Here is a 17,391-nt window from a genome sequence, read left to right on the forward strand (position 1 = left end):
ATGTATATATGTATGTATGTATATATATATCCATATATATATACATACACACACACATATATATATATTTTTTTTTATTTTTTATTTTTTTTTATCATAAATATGCTATGAAAAGTGTTTAGTTCCTCTTTGTTTTTCATTGTGTAAGTGGTGCTATGATACACTTTTGGAGAAAAAAAAAGTTTACTAGAAGAAAATGTGAATGTTTATGTTTGCAGTGTGTCAAAAACGACATTTGTGGAGTTCATGGTAAAGTGCTGAGAATGCTAGACTTTTGCTGTAAATCTAAGACGACAATATAATTTTTTAGTTTTGCTATTTTGGTATTTGCTATTATTTGGTACATACATTTTAAACTTTTATTCTTTGACAGCATTTTGGTACAAGATGAAATTCTCCAGTTGGTCTATATTCATTAAGATGTTATCAGCTCTGGCTTTATGTTGAAGCGTCTTTATGTTTCCTGTGGTGTTTAATATGAAATCATTCAGTGATATCTGATCCTAAACACACTAAACATCTGCCACAACACCTCATCTGGTTTACTGTATTTTCATTTTGATGTGTGAACTCCCCAGAGTGATTTATTTTTAAATCTCTCTCATATGAAACGGAGAGATGAGATGTAGGCGTGGGTGTGGTTACATCCCACATGAAGAACGCACCCAAAGAGGAAGAGCGCTGGTGATGTGGTTATGACTCATTTCTTCACAATTTCTAGTAAATGAACTAACTCTGTTTCTCTCCTCCTGTCTGTTGGTCCCTTTGTCTCTGTGAAAACCACCATCCTGGTCTCTGACCTCCAGACGTCTGGACCATGTGAAGATAAGCTCAGAGGATCTGATCTGTGCAGCAGGAAGGATGGTGGTCTTTGGGTTCGTCCTTTGGTCGGTTCTCCCTGTCGTGGCTCTTTCTTCTGGTCCGGATCACTGTGGCTTTCAGGAAAGCAGCAGCTCACACAACAGTGAGTATGAAACTGAATGAATGCATTTGATCAATTTATTTTAAACGTTGAGGTCATTTACAATAAATATTAAAGTTCTGCTCCTTTTTATTCCTTTATTGTATTTTAAACATAAACGTCAAATCTTTAATTCGAAGACATTAAACAGTCAGAAGCAGAAGAGGTATTTTTGCATGTCTCACAAACTTGTGATCAGGTTTCACATCCATTTTGTTCCAAAGGGGCTTTTAAATCTGGTGTTTGTTCATGAACAAAATCAAATAGATTTTTTTTTTTTTTTCTGGAAATTCTTATATGCTAACAATATCATGCAAACCTTAAACTGGTTTTTCTAGTAGCTTGTTTTATGGAATAAATTTACATTTTACACACATTGTTTAATTTTGCAGTGCATCAGGAAAAATGTCACGTTTGAAAACAGTTATTATGACGTTATCACATTATTGTAATGCAAAGATTTTATCTAAACTTTAAAATAAATTCGTAAAAAGAATACTGTATGGCATATGACTGGTAAACTTCATCCATCCATCCATTATCTTTTACCCGCTTCTTCCATTTTGGGTGATGGGGGTCGCCTGTGCCCATGTCCAGCCATCACCTCCATTCTCACTTCGTTTGTTTTAGAGCTCACGTTACTGTCAGAGCGTGTTGTGGGAGAAGGTGGTTGCTGCGGAAGTGTGCGCAGCCTGTTAGAGTGTCTCTTGGTGTGACTCACGGTTTCTGCTGCTTTAGTTCTTGGAGTCAAACAATATCAACATCAACATTTGTATGTCCAAGATTTTAGCAAGGGTGTTCTTCTGTCTAACTTTGTTTTTCTTCAAAATCTCACAGTGTTCACATCTTTAAAGTGTCAGTTTCATGTGTGTGTCATAAATATATACAGATTTTAATATTACAGTGGACTTTATTAACATAAACAAGGTTTTGTCAATATGGTTGTGCTAAATTTCCTTATATTGGGAACCATATTATGACGTAACCATAATAAATATAATTCAATATACGGTGAAATGTACAAATTGCTGGTTTTGCCTTGATTCTGTCAATATTGTTTTTTCTAGTTTTCAAGTACTTTAAGGTACACAAAAGTCCATAAATTGTTATTTTCAAATATAACAACCTCCATCAAGTATGTTTGCCATTGCATTCCCTCTTACCTTGAAACATAATTGGATCTGTGATAACTGAATTTTACTGTTTGGAGTTGGTGGAAATCTGGATTGTCGACAAATTTGGAAACATCAGCAGCTGTTTAAGCTGCATGGAATGTGGAGAATGTGCTGAGCTTGGCAGCACTCGGACTATGTGTGCACTATATGTGGTGCTGTATTTTTTTTTTTTTTTCATTTAGCCTTTATTTATCCAGGTAGTCTCATTGAGCCACGAGAACTCATTTGCAAGAGAGACCTGTTTAGGGAGCACATGGTGGGGGTTAAGGGCCTTGCTCATGGGCCCAGAGTGGGGCGAATGAGGGTGGGGGCAAATGTGGGTGTTTCACCTACCCCACCCACAATTTTGATGTTGTCGGGGCCGGGGCGTGAACCGGCGATCTTCGGATCACAAGCCCACCTCTCTAACCTCTGCGCCACCACTCCCACATGTGGTGCTGTATCAAGCTGAGCATCTGATCCTTATCAGAACTGTGGAACTTTCTGACCGTGGCCACGAACGGTTGGAAGGAATAAATCTTGTCAAAGTTGTAAGCTCAACTTGGCGTAAGTAATCAAATCCGGCTGTTTGGAGTCGCCATGAGAGAATGTACTAGCGAGACTGTTAAGGCAGACATGGAAACTTACGAGTTCAGCCTGACCCAAAACACTGTTGATATCTGACTCTGAACTTAGTCTTAGAAGGCGGACTATCTTAATTCTTCCTTGTATGTTATGGAAACAAAGACGCTCTATCCCTCTCCCCACCCCCTCCCTTCCCCAAGGTCGTGGACCTGTGACAGAACTCAACCAAGCTGGCTGATAAACAAACACCTCTTATCAGGACTATGGCTGGGGGGGGGGGGGGGGGGGTCTAGACTGTGCTGTGCTATGACCTTCCCTCAAACTCAATGCCTCCACTGGCCTCCCTCACCTCCCCTGGTGCAGCAACCTAGGCGATGCGAAGGCGATGCGAAGGCACCAAGGGCTGCGTCGTTCACCTGGCAGTCGTGCTGGGACCCCCACCACCAACTCACTCCACACGCATATGTATTATGTCTATGTTGCTTTGCTGTGGTAGATGTTTTTGATGCCTCAAGCCGTGTCTTGTCAAGGACACGGTGTGATAAATCTTTTTTTTAATACCTCTCTCCTTATATTTTTCTTCCTTTTCTCTTATCTAAGCAATAAGGGCAGCGCTTCTTAGAAGCTGCAGCCCCTGTACACTTCCATCCATCTTTCAGACAGCTGTACAGATCGTAATTTCGCTGTGCTTAACTGTGCAATGATAATAAAGCTGATTCTTGGTATATTCTAAAAGCTGATGTTAAAAAAAAATGCACTGGTTGTCCTTGGCAAAGTACAAAATTCCTTAAAGTCTAACACCCACCATATTTTCATATCCAGCAAAATATTATTGAGAAAAAAAAACAATGTTTTGTGACAAACATTGAAAAGTAACTGGTATACATTTTTTAGTTTTTATGATGATTTCACGCTGTTAAGCTGTGGTTTCAGAAACAACATGTGCTTCACTTCCATATATGGGCGTGTGACGTCATGCCAGGGATCATGTGAGACCTCCAGATTTCTATTGCACAAGGATGGAGGCAGCTGCAAAACTAGCAGTCTCATAGAGAAATCCTCCCCATCCCCCATTCGTTCTCACCGCCACCAAACAAACAAATAAACAAACAACCCCATACCTCCTTTCTGACTGAGGCCCAAAGTTTGTGAAGTGCCAAAAATATCTACAGAAGGAAGACGAAACAGACACGGAAATCTAAGGGAGTTCGGCGACAATAGAGACACAGCGAGAGAGGGAGTGATGAGATTTGTGATATTAAATGAAGTTAGGGTGTAGTGTGTTTAGTGTTAAGTTTTAATAGTTTTATTGTCTTTAAGTCAAAACAATGAGAGAATTTTTTAATGTAAAGCTGCAGCTTTTGTTTGAGGGGGAGGATGGAACCACAGACACAGAAATGGACAGAGCCGCAGAATCAGAACCTTCTCAGACAGAAGAGGTGGAGATGAATTTAAAAAAAAACTGATTCTGAGACAGAGTGAGGGCTTCGACAAGGAGGTGGGAGATTTATGATTTGTTTTAAATGAGTAAAGAGAGGAAGAGCGCACAGAGTGCCACACTCCTGTCTGTGTTCGATCCCTGGCCTGATGTCATCAGCCTTTGGTCATCATGGACTGTGTGCTCCCGTGCTTCCTTGATGGGTTTGTTTGTTTAAGTGTATTTATTTTAAACTTGTGGGGTCCGAATAGTGATTACCCCTTAAGAGCACTTGTACTATAATGGTGGGTGTTGTACCTTAAAATGAGTATTTTTATTAGCCAGACCTTAAAAATGACTTTATTTTACTCAAATTAATCAGAAGTTGAATATCTTAGTTCACATAGTGAATAGTTGAGTATTTCACGCATTGTTAATATTTTGTGGGACAGTTTACTTTCTTTAAAGAAAGTCCAAAAAATAAAATAAAATAAAACAGACAACTACTGCATTATTAGAATATAAATATAACAACATGTAAAATGTTAACAGGAGATAAATATATCTGCATGAAAACATTTTTGCTATCTAACAATATGGTGTAAGAAGATGGAAGGATTAATTATAATGTGAAAAGGGTTTTATTTTGAATAATTACCCCTTGTTGTAATTTAACACAGTTTTGTTGTGTTTTAATTGAGGTGGCTTCCATTAAACACTGAACGTAGTTGATTAATAACCTGAATCTCTTTCTCTGTCCACACAGCGTCTTCTTTGCTGGAATCCTTACAATGCTACAACAACTACAGGTCCCATGTGCACTGCAAGTGGACGCCACAGAGAAACTCAACTCTGCAGGTGTGGGTCAGGACGAATTTGGGCAGGTAAAACAGAAAGGAGGAAGATGAGGCCAAAAGAGGGTATTTGCAAAAGGCAGTGAGGAGGATTGATGTACAAAGTAAATATGGAGACGGTTTTCCTCCTGACAGCTCTGTGTTTGTGTCGTCACAGTGACTTGTGTGTTCCTTTCAACACTGCTCATTCAGAAGAGGATGGATCTGCCCACTGCAGATATGACACTCCTCTGTTTTCTATCGGCATCACTCACACGGTCTGCTTTCTCAGCGATGACACAAAGTCCCTTTGCTCGTCTGCCCAGCACAAGTTTGAGGATCTCGTTCTGAGCTGTGAGTTTAAATATCAGCGAGTTCAGCCGTGTGGAGCTCTTTGGTATAAATTTAACCTGTTTAACGCTCTTGTTCTTGTGAAACAGTGCGAGCTCACCCACCTTGGAATCTGTCATCATCTGAGGACGATGATGGAGGTCGAAGAGTGCAGTGGGCCAGCCCATATCCTCCCTCCTCCTCCCTGAACCAAAACCTGACATATCAGCTCAGCTACAGGATCCAGACTGGTGACGACTGGACTGTAAGCCTCAAACATGCTCCCTCTGATACGTTCATGACATTAATTTCTATTGAAATGGTGAAAGACTCGTTAAAAGACACGCTCAGGCTCAAATGTTTTGCTTTGGTCAGAAAGGACACAACATGCTTCCCCATTTTTTCTCTCTCTGCAGTCTGAGAATGTCACAATCACCAGTGTGAAACTTGAGAGGCAAAAGTTGCTTTCAGGCCACAGATATGAAGCCAGGGTCAGAACTCGGGCCAGTTTGGGTCATTGGAGCAAATGGAGCCCGGTGGTGACGTGGCAGACTAAAGATGGTCCGTCAAAATAAAACTATCCAGATTGAAAATATAACCTTCCTGCCTTCTTTTATCACATTTTAAACTGTCGGTCATATTTCTGCAGCCGTTGATCACATTGTCTTCCCTGCTGTCATCAGATTTTGTCCAGGTTCCTCCTTTACACTGTGTTCTGGACGGAGAAACGTCTGTGATGTGCAGCTGGGAGGTGAGCGCAGAGCTGGCTCACCTTATTACCTACCAGCTGAGCTGCCGGCCCAACCAGACAGCACAGTAGGTTGAGAGTAACGCTGACTAGGCCCGTCACGATAACAAATTTTGCTGGGCGATTAATTGTCTCAGAAGTTATTGCGATAAATAATATTGTTTGAAATTTGACAATAATTAGTAATTATTGTGAAATTTAAGAAGTTATGCTGGTTAATTTTGTGTGTAGTACCTTTTTTGGACAACTGGATGGCAGTAAAAGACTGTTTGAACTGAAGGATGGATAGTGAGGCAGCGAGCAGCGTGTATATTTAAGAAAAATGGGAGGGAGGCCACTTGACGTGACATGGGCTGTCTCTCATTCCTGTTTTTCGGTTCTCAAAATGGCGGACGCTCAGTGTGGTTTGAGCTCCTCAGCATAGCATTTTTCACACAAAGCTTTTAATAAAAAAAATCAGTAAACAAATTCTCAGCATCTTTGTACAGAGAAAAACAACTTTTTAAACGAAGGAACAGGTTTCAACCGTGAGTTTTGGAGCTTTGACAAGATAGGGATTTTTTTTCCCAAGGTCAGCCTGCTAGCTTAGCTTGTAGCTTAGCTTCTCAGCTTAGCTACTTTTAACGATCCAAAAACGTGATTTTGGACGGTTCAAACAGATTTTAAAGAGAAAGGGAGGGGTTGGTGAAGAGAACCGGAATTGAGCGTTTTGTCATCCAGTGTCTTCAGTAGAAAGAGAGAAACAAGAAACGATAAAGCCGATAAATGAAAATGAGGTAGATAATTTCTATTTATCAGGCGATTAATTGATTTATTGTTTATTGCGACAGGCCTAACGCCGACAACGGTTTGGGTTTCACCCTGAAAAATTAATCCCTTCACTGAGTCCACCATCCATCCTTTCAGGTCTGAGAGATGCTGTGTGAACCCCACTGTGAGTTCTGACTCCAGAGGGACAGCAGTGAGATTCAGCTGCTCGCTGACTGTCGCAGACCCCGAACATCTGCAGCTGAGCCTCCATCCAGTGCACAGTGTCAAGACCTTTAAAGTCCACCAACACAGTGAGTCAAAGCTTTATTGCCTGAAGCGAGGGGGGCCTCTGAGGCAAAAATTAATCGAGCTATGTTAAAAACCCACAAGGGAGGGTCATAAAACCACAGGAAGCTGTGGCAGACAAATAGTTGTTAACTTTGGTGCATGCTGTGTGGTTAAATAGCTCCACCTAGTGTGAAAATGGTGACATTGCATAAGAATATAATGACATTCAGGCATCTTCATATTCTGAACTCTAGAAAAAAAGATAGATAGATAAATGGACTACTTAAAATAGCACCTTTTTATCTTATCAAGATACTCAAAGTGCTTTACACTACAATCTGCGCCTCATTTACCCATTCATACAGCACTCTTCTGAATATATACAAATATTAATCCATGCTTTATCACATTCATACACTGATGGGACACACATCGGAGGCAATGAAGGGTTCAGTGCCTTGCCCATGGGACACTTCAGCGTGTGACTGCTGGTGGGATCGAACCCCCAACTCTCCCTTTGGAGGACGACTGCTCTAACCGCTTCGCCACAGCTTCCCATAGACAGACAGACAGACACATGACAAGACGTGATTGGTCGACGAAGCTAGATGAAGGCCATGTCTGCTCTACAAAATAATGTTACATCAACCTGCTATAAAATTTCTGAAATTGAAGTTGTTTTAATATTAGAATAATTCACTTTATTCTTAGCCCTGCTCAAGCTAGCCGTTAGCTCGGCTATCCAGTCGAAATAAACTGATTAAAAACTTTTTGATTTGTCTGCATAATTTAGAACGTAGCCTGAAGTACCAATGAAAATAAAACTCAAATCATGTACCAAAAAAAAAACATTAAAAAAAATTAAATTGTAGGGATGCACAATATTGGATTTTTGGCCGATATCCGACATACCGATCTGATAAAACATATTTGGCTGATTACCAATATCAATACCAATATTTTTTCCCCCTAGACCTACTTACAGAGACTACATATCTTTCTCTGCTGTGGAATTAAAATACTACATTATTCTTCATGGTCTTTGTCAGTTTGGCCTGCTACCAAACGCAGATGCCAAAAAGGGGATGAAAATCATGCAACACTTCAACTTGGATTATGTTTAATATCAAATTTATTCATGACATTTACTCTCTAACACAATGACAACACTCGAATTGTGCAAATTTGTAAGTTTTCACAAATCTAAACTCAACTTGTTCACAAGCGACAAAGTGAAAAATGCATAAGTAGTAGTGCATTAATAGATATACTTGACAGTTTCTAAAATTAAAAATTATCTTAAAACAGAATCCTTTTATATCTGTGAGTTATTTCGAAGGAATGGACGATGTCTGATATTTAATTTTATCGCTAATATCGGCCGATACCAATACCATGCCGATAATATCGTGCATTCCTATTAAATTGCATTGCTGAAAACCAGTTTCTTGTTCCACAGTTCGCCCTGACCCTCCTCAGAAGGTAACGGTGAGGAGGAAAGACGAGGACTGGTTGGTGGTGTGGACGGAACCAGCTACAGAACTCAAACTGTTTTATCAGCTCTGTTATTACAGGAAAGTGGATCAGGCAAGAAAGCATCATTTGTTTCCTGTTAAGCTGGAGAGCACCATCCAGGCTCCTTTATGTTCATCATAAACACTCTGTAGTGTTAAAAATGAAGTTCCTACAAGTCACATTCATACAAAACCAGTTCTTCTGCTTGGAAACAATGTCGGGTTTCTGTGGTTTTCAGAGATCTTCAGTTCTGCTGAACATTTCAGGGAAGTCCAGGTCTGTGACCATCCTGGGTACATCCCTCACCCCTCTCCAGGACTACCAGGTCAAAGTCAGGTCGCTGGTCGTCCTGGGACAAGGCTCCCTCTACGAAGGAATCCCCTCGGAATGGACCGATCCCGAGGACTGGACCTCTAATGAAGGTGTTTACAGTACACTCACAGTGTGGGGACTACTTCCTGCTGTTCGCTGCTTTGTTTTCTCATAAAAGCCCCAAAAAGCATCTAAAAATCCTGCTGACATGAACACATAATGACATCACTTCCTGTTAAAGTCGTTTGTTGTTTTTTTTTGTCTCCTGACAGCGCCCTGGTTGCTCTCCTACCTGATCTATTTCTTCAGCGGTGTTGTATCAACTGCACTATTTCTGGTTCTGTACAACACCATCCCAGCTTGTCAGAGGCACTGTTTCATTATAGCCACAGCATTTGCAAATTAAATCAATACCTTTCATTGAAATATTTTTAAATAAAATATCTGTATGTATTTTAGGAAAGTGACAAAGTGGGAGAATTCTGTTCCGTCTCCGGGTAAAAGCAAGCTGCTGTCTAAGATCAAGGTGAGACCCGCTGCGCTGCTTCTGACTCTACTTCAGCTGAACGGGCATCATGGTTACATCCTGTGGTGTTTTCCAGTCGGCCCCCTCTCTGACCCCCATGGAGTGCGAGAAGACCACCTTTTGCAAAGTGCAGCACCTCGACAGCATATCAACATGGTAATGTGTTGCAAACCTCACTCACACTCTTCAACATTTTCCTGTCAGAGACAAAACCATTGAGGAGCATCAAGTGTAGAACCAGGAACAGCTTCTACCCTGACTCATAAATCCCTAACCAGAGTAAAGGGGTGGGGGTGGGATCACTGTACAGTAATACCACTTTAATTAGTGATAAGTGACTTATCTGTGCTGCTGATCATCTCATGCTGCTGTATTCATTCATACCCATCTGCTCACCACAGACTTGCTGTTGATACTCCATATTATTTTACATTATTAGTGTTTAGCGTATACCTTAGACCTTGTAGCGTACCGTTTGGCGTTTTATGTCTTAGTGTATATCTTAGATCCTTGTTGTTTCTTTTTATCCTTTATATTTTTGCTATTGTTGGATGTGACTGGGATCTTGAGTACATCATTTTGTTCCACCTCATGTACCACATGTGATGCGTATGACAGTAAACTTGAAGTTGAACTTGAAATCTTCAGGGTTTTTTTTTTTAATTATGTGTCTCAAACAGAAAAAGCACTTGTAACCAAGTGTCCTCAATCCTTGACAAAATAATAATAATAATAATAAGTTAAATAATTATTTACAAGGAGATTTTTGTCTTTTACCGTCTCCTGCAGCTCCTCAGAAGCTTTACTGTGGCCATCCAAACACACTGAAACCAAATGTGCGGATCAGGATGGCGGAGGCTGGAGCCATGAAAACCTGCCCTCTCCGGTGGAGAAGGTCAACAGTTGTGACACGTTGTCAATGAGCTTTAGCGGGCCGTACATTTTCTGTCAGGTCAGTCGCGCACAAACACCTTCAAGGGTCATTTGTCACTTATTTAGGCCCTTAAAAGAAAAGCAAGCACGTTCATCTGTTTCAGCTGTAGAGTGAATATTTTGTACTTGATTGAGCCGCTGCTGTGGAGTCCATTAAAAAACCCATCAACAGCGGTGGAAGATATATTAAAGCTACATGTGTGTATTAGAAATACTCAAAATTTCCAAGTTTTAAGATTAAAATCTTAATAAGTATTTAAAAAAATTCATAAATACGGTTAAAATGTTGCAAAAAAAAATGAATAATGTGTTTCAAGACTAAATAAGGTTGATTGTGTGAAGTAATTAGTGACAAAAGTTGTGAGATTGTTGCAAGAAAATACTTTCAGTCAAGGTCTCACTGCCTAGAAAGGAAGCCACTTATTCGTGCTCTTCTATCAACTTTAATGCAGCTCGAACCGCAGTGTGTACCCCGCAAAGTTCATATCAGAACAACCGGCTCGGTGCCGTGATGTGTGATGTCACTTTCATTGCCATTTTGAGTTACCATGGTGATGTAATAATCAAACAAAGACGCCGTTTTTCCCATTGAAAAACACTGACAGAACTCTTCACAGCCTCTAAACGGCCACCGTGAGGTCACATGACCTAGAATGACGAGGTCGCTGAACAAAACACTGATTAACTTTTGGAGACATGTTAGATCAAGATGGCTGCCACAGCTTCCTCAGAAAACACAAAATTGACTATAATTCAACCATCCTTTGAGGTATTGAGCTGAAATTTGATATGGTTGTAGCTGAGAGTGAGTTGTTACACTCCAAAGGCAAATCAAAAATCCAAGATGGCTGCCTTGTATAAAAGGGAAAAAATATGATAACTCAGCTATTTTAAAATAATGAGCTGAAATTTGGTGTGGTGGTACCTGACAGCAATGCACAACATATTCTGAATTTAAATCTAAAGATTTCACATAGCCATCAAAGCTCATTTCAAACTCAGCCATTTTTAGAACTATTTAGCTGAAATTTGTTATATATGTAGTTGAGAACAATCACTAATAGACTCTGATTGTAAATCAGATATTCAAGATGCTCATCAAAATGGAAAAATACTATGAATCCGCCATTTAAAGATATTAAGCTAAAATATCTGAGAGCAATACATACTGAATACAAATAAAAAAAATCCAAGATGGCCACCAAAGCTAAATTTAAATGGCTTTAACTCAGCTTTTTTTTTTTTTTTTTTTTTTTTTTTTTTTTAGAGTGTGTAATCTAGTGTGGTTTTTATGAGAATGTTATATCTGTCATGTAGGGAATTCAAATAAAAAATCCAAGATGGCCACCATAGCTTAAAAAATACTTTTTTGCCATATTGAGCTGAAATGTGGTGTATTATTAAGAGTGAACCCCAACACACAGTACTGTCAAATCAAACATTTCAAATGGCTGCAAAGTGGCAGTCTCCACCAAAGTTTTGCCAGGAACTTTCTAGTTGTACTTGTAAACAGGGGTGCCACCAAAGGGGGGCAATGGCCACCCATAAAAAATTGGCAAGCAATATATATTTTTTGTTTTTTTGCAATAATGATCAATAATATTACCTGTAAAATAATAAACTGAGGTACGTCAAACATTCCTTAACTCAGATAATATCAAAATGTTCAAACTGCTGTTTTACAACAATAAAATAATAGAAATTGTTTTATAACACCCCAAGATTTTCAGGGGCTCTCACAAAGCCACCCAATTAAATAAAATTCTGGAGACGTTACTGCTTAACAAGTTTGCAAAGATTGCACAAAATTCTCACAAATTGCCAGCGTCATTTGGGTTTAAATGCATCAATAACTCAAACGATAGCGGTCACAGTTTAGTGCAGCAAAGTAAGAGCCTGGCTTAAGCCTGAGGAGAACCCCATTGTGGTCCAGAATTTAACTGAATTGGTTATGTTTTTTTGTTTTTTTACTATTTATTGTGACGGTTCACATGAGGCACTCCCTGCAGCAGCAAAACTCATAGAGATTCCTTCAGTCTTTCACAATAAAAGACTCAAACGTGTACACTGAGGCCTGATCCATCAGCAGTTTGTGTGTTGTTGTGAGTGTCATTTCAGGTTCCTCACCTCTGTCTAACACTTAAAGCCCTCTGACATCTTGCCCACATTTAAATGAGCTCAAATGTGTGCATTTAGAGGAAGTCTCCCCCGTGTTTCTGTATATAAATGATTTGGCAAAAAGCATCAAATTCTCAATGACGAAGTCTTTTGGACCAAAGATGAAACGTCTCAACAAGTTGTTGTTTGTTTGTTTGTTTGTTTGCTTGCTTGTTTTATCTGTCCAGAGGACCTGACTTAACTTTGTTAGATCTGATTCTCTCTGTTTGCAACATACGATTTGCATAAAAATTTAAGGTTGTTTCTCACTGGGCTGCAGCTGTCAGAGACTAATTGCAAATACAGCTTTAGTGGGGATTTCTGAGACGAGTTTAAGAAACCCACTACAACTCAAGCAACAGGCTTGGACACCTCCGTTACTCAAGCATGGAAATTAAAACTCCCACAGAGGTCTGGTGACATTATGAAGACTCCCTCATGAATGTTGTTTACCAGCTATTCACCAGCAGTCGCAGCTCAATGAGATGTTACCTTTATTGTCTCCTGACAGCTGGTGGTAAAAAAACAAATCCTGGTGTTACTTTTCATTATTCAAAACAGACAAATCTCATGATTTTCAAAAATTTCAGCAGAGGGTGCTTCACATCCAGATGCTAACAAGCAGAAATATAAACTATTTTAAAGGAGAAAGTAGAGTGCACTGACTGGTCCAAAAGGATCTATTCTCTGTTTATGCTGTATTAAGTAAAGCGTCTGTGCTTCTTCAGTTGTTAAAAATCTCCAGCTGATTAATTCATGTTTTAGATTATTGTTTATTTGTCACATGCAGGTTAACACAAGGTCAACAATGCAATGAAATGTTCAGGATGAGAAGAACAGTTTCAACACGCTTAAAAAAAAATCAGCAAAATAAACAAGAAATTGTAAAGTATGCAATAAAAGTACAAAATAAAGTAACAAAACGTGAAAAAGAAATATAGTAAACAGCAACATGGTAGAATATAACAGGGCAAGTAGGATGAATTAATATAAATAAATATTTCACAGGTAGTAATATTAGCTTAAATGCACATGATATATATTGCACATAACATAAACTACACAGGTTGTGTGACAGGTTATTGCACAGGTAGTGAGGTTGTATTATGATGGTAAGGTAGTGACATACAAAGTACATGATACAGGCACATAGTGCAGCAGCAATAAACATATTAGTTGTCACAGATGTGGCTTGGTGCAATGTTATTGTCAGTACTTCAGTATTACTGTAAAGAGATCAGTAATCTGACAGCTTGTGGATAATAACTGTCTTTGAGTCTTTTCATACGTGATGACAGACTCCTGTATCGTCTGCCTGAGAGTAGTAGATGGAAGAGTCTTTGTGCTGGGTGGGTGTGGTCCTTAATGATGCTGCGTGCTTTACACAGACATCGACTGTGGTAGATGTCCTGGATGGTGTGGAGACAGCTACCAGTGATGTCCTCTGCTGTTTGCACCACTCCCTAGTGCTTTGGGTCGCACCAGTGCTCTGACTGGTGCAGTTACCATACCATCCTGGGATGCAGCCTGTCAGCAGGCTCTCAATGGTGCACCTATATAAGTTAGTGAGGATGCTGGTGTTCGTACAAAACTTCCTTAATCTTCTTAGGAAGTAGTGTCTTTGTCAGGCTTTCTATACCGTGTCTGTATGTAATGTTCAGGACAGATCCTCAGTAATGTGAACAGGAACTTGAAGCTGCTGTTGGATTAGATTTAGATTGAGCTGTGAGAATAGACGTGTAAAAGTACTGCAAAAGATTGAAGGATTGCTTGTGCCAGCTAAACTGATAAGGCATACAGTATTTGATCCAATAAATAATTAGTGCTGTTTGTTGTTTTGTGAATACGATACAGAGAAGAAGCAGATATCAGCTGCAAATAAAGAATAAACAATAGAGCAGCTTCCTCATTTTGTTTCCCCCAGTTTTCTAACACAATCTGGTTCTCCTCACCTGAGGGCAGGAGGTGGAACAGTCAGAGTTTCTTTATTGTCATTCGCACCTCATGCGGTACATGTGGTGGGGTGAAATTATGTACACAGGGTCCCAGTTACATCCAACAATAAAATGTAAAAGAAAAACAATGATAACATCCAAGGTATTGACTAAGAAAAACATCAACTAAATATACACTAAGCACTAACAGCATAAAAACATTACGTGGAACATCAGCACAAACATGAACTGAGTGTCTGTGTGAGCAGATGAGCACACATGAACACATCAACATTGAAACAGATCAGCAGCAACATGAAACAGATCAGCAGCAACATTGAAACAGATCAGCAGCAAAATTATGTGATTTTTTTCACACAGAACAGAACATCCAGAACAGTCCATCAGCGGGTGTAAACATGGCTTAAAATCAACGTTTTAATATACTAATATTGGATATTTGAAAGCTGTTTAATCTGTTGGCAGTTATTGAGTGCTCGTGTGTCTATTTGACAGGTACCAGCACCTGTGCTTGTGTCAGAGGATGTCCAGTGTGAAGACAAAGACAAAGAAACTCCATCAGAGGTCCATCAGTTGTCGTTTCTGGTGCCGTCTCCTCTTTATGGCAAAGACTACGTGAGCCTGCCCAGCCATGCTGGGTCGATGTCCACGGAGGACTTGACGTCTCGCAGTGACAACACAAGTCAACAAGTGTGTGACAGTGCTGAGCAAGACCAACACTTTACATGTACCACACCGTGGTCCATTGCGTCAGACAACCAGTCCAGCCCCGGCAAGCCCACAGTCAGCAGTCAACCTTCAGATTACACCTCAGAGCAGTTCTCCAGCTGGTCTCAGGTGGGCGCCATTCAGTCCTCAGGGTACTGTCACCTCCCGCCTAGCCTTCAAGGCAGCAGCTAGATAAGCAGCTGCTCATAAAGGCCTCAAAACTGCTAGACACAACATTTGATCTTTTTGTAATAAGCGTTCCACTTTATTTTAAGCTGCTTTTGCTGCTGGAGGCAAAAAAAGAGAATTGTGTGATTTACAATTGTAGGCAAACCTTTACTGTTTAGATTTTTTTAATGTTTTTTTTTACATAATATAATTGAACAAAACTAAAGTGCAATTATGTCTGAAGGATGTTTTGCAAAATATATATATATTTTTTTTCTGGCTTTTCTTTTATTGGCCTTAATCAAAAATGTAAAATGCTGGTGCTCTATCACAGCACAAACATATAAATATACAAGTATATACTTATACTTAATACAAATCCAGAAGGACCTGGAATTTAATGTGCATGTAATGAAACATTTGGAGAAAACTACAAGAACAAGAGGAGAAAATCCACAAAATTTCAACTTGTTTAAGAGCTTTTTCAGTATTTTTCAGCAACAAAAAAAATGTGTTGATCATTTATTGAACCAAATGTGCTCAAATTAATAAAACACAACTGAAGCGTTGTTGTCACTCTCAATACATAAATCTATAGAAACCGATTAGGTGCAAATGATTACTTGTGTGACACATGAAACCTTCTTTCAAATGGAATCAGAATAAAATCAAAGATTTTAAATAAGCCCTGAAGATGTAAAACACAGACATGAAAGAAAATGAAATTATTTGAAAATGTGTACAGTCATTTTAGTTATATATTTTTGCAAAAATATGGTATGTATAAAATTCAGATTATGCTTTTTAAAGATTTTTTTGTGTGTTTAATGATTTTTCCATCCATCCATTATATTCCGCTTGTTCAGAAGTCGGGTCTCAGAGACAGAAACTTGAGCAGGGAGGCCCAGACATCTCTTTCCACAGCCACTTCTTCCAGCTCTTCTGGGAGGATTCCAAGGCACTCCCAGGCCAACCGAGAGACATAGTCTCTCCAGCATGTCCTGGGTCTTACCCGGGGTCTCCTCCCAGTTGGACATGTTCAAAACACCTTCCTAAGGAGGTGCCCAGGGGGCATCCTTACCAGATGCCCAAACCACCTCAACTGGCTCCTCTCGATGTGGAGGAGCAGCAGTTCTACTCTGAGTCACTCCTGGATAACTGAACTTCTCACCCTATCTCTAAAGGAGAGTCCGGCTACCCTGCGGAGGAAACTCATTTCAACCTCCTGTATCCATGATCTCATTCTTTTGGTCAGTACCCAGAGTATGTGACCATAGGTGAGGCTACTAACGTAGACCGACCGGGAAACAGAGAGCTTCGCCTTACAGCTCACCTCTCTCTTCACCACAACAGACCGGTACAGAGTCCGCAATACTGCAAATGTTGCACCAGTCTGTCTGTTAATCTCACACTTCATTCCTCCCTCACTCGTAAACAAAACCTCAAGATATTTTAGCTCTTCCACTTGAGGCAGAACCTCACTCTTGACCTGAAGAGAGCAATCCACCCTTTTCTGGTTGAGAAGTATGGCCTCAGATTTGAAAGTGCTGATTCTCATCCCAGCCACTTCACACTCGACTGCAAACTGCTCTAGTGAGAGCTGAAAATCACGGCACGATGATGCCAACAAGACCACATCAGCAAAGAGCAGAGATGGAATCCTGAGACCACTGAACTGGAAACCCTCCACCCCCTGGCTGCAACGAAAAATTTTGTCCATAAAATTATGATCCGAATCAATGACAACAGGCAGCCCTTGTGGAGTCCAACTCCCATCCTGAAGTGGTCAAACTTACTACTGGCAATGTGAACCTAACTCTTGCACCACTTGTATAGCAACAATGGGCCCCCAATCCCATACTCACAGAGCACCCCCCACAGTGTACCCCAAGGAACACAGTCAAAAGCTTTTTCCAAGTCCACAAAACACATAGACTGGATGGGCAAACTCCCATGACCCCTTCGAGGACCCTAGTGAGGGTAAAGAGCTGGTCCACTGTTCCACGGCCAGGATGAAACCTGCATTGTTCCTCCTGGATCTGAGGTTCGAC

The 17,391-nt window shown here is 40.1% G+C and overlaps 1 protein-coding gene across 1 annotated transcript; it reads left to right on the forward strand.

The window, feature by feature from the left end:
- Positions 1-3,074: 3,074 nt before the first annotated feature.
- On the forward strand, positions 3,075-15,364 carry csf2rb (colony stimulating factor 2 receptor subunit beta). The gene is made up of 14 exons (XM_037688483.1): positions 3,075-3,165; positions 4,884-5,001; positions 5,129-5,304; positions 5,391-5,545; positions 5,697-5,841; positions 5,964-6,096; positions 6,935-7,089; positions 8,526-8,653; positions 8,820-9,012; positions 9,166-9,262; positions 9,353-9,419; positions 9,496-9,575; positions 10,209-10,371; positions 14,960-15,364. Exons 1-14 carry the CDS (start codon positions 3,075-3,077, stop codon positions 15,362-15,364), a joined length of 2,106 nt encoding a protein of 701 aa, XP_037544411.1.
- Positions 15,365-17,391: the final 2,027 nt, after the last annotated feature.

Source organism: Nematolebias whitei, chromosome 15, assembly GCF_014905685.2.
Source record: "Nematolebias whitei isolate Nwh7 chromosome 15, NemWhi1, whole genome shotgun sequence".
Classification (NCBI taxonomy): Eukaryota; Metazoa; Chordata; class Actinopteri; order Cyprinodontiformes; family Rivulidae; genus Nematolebias; species Nematolebias whitei.

Bases quoted from the DNA above. Each gene is read 5' to 3' on its own strand.
- csf2rb (XM_037688483.1), top strand. From the start codon at position 3,075: ATGCGAAGGCGATGCGAAGGCACCAAGGGCTGCGTCGTTCACCTGGCA. The intron at 5,002-5,128 runs GTAAAACAGAAA...GTGTCGTCACAG, and splicing joins GTCAGGACGAATTTGGGCAG to TGACTTGTGTGTTCCTTTCA. The intron at 9,263-9,352 runs GCACTGTTTCAT...TATGTATTTTAG, and splicing joins ACCATCCCAGCTTGTCAGAG to GAAAGTGACAAAGTGGGAGA.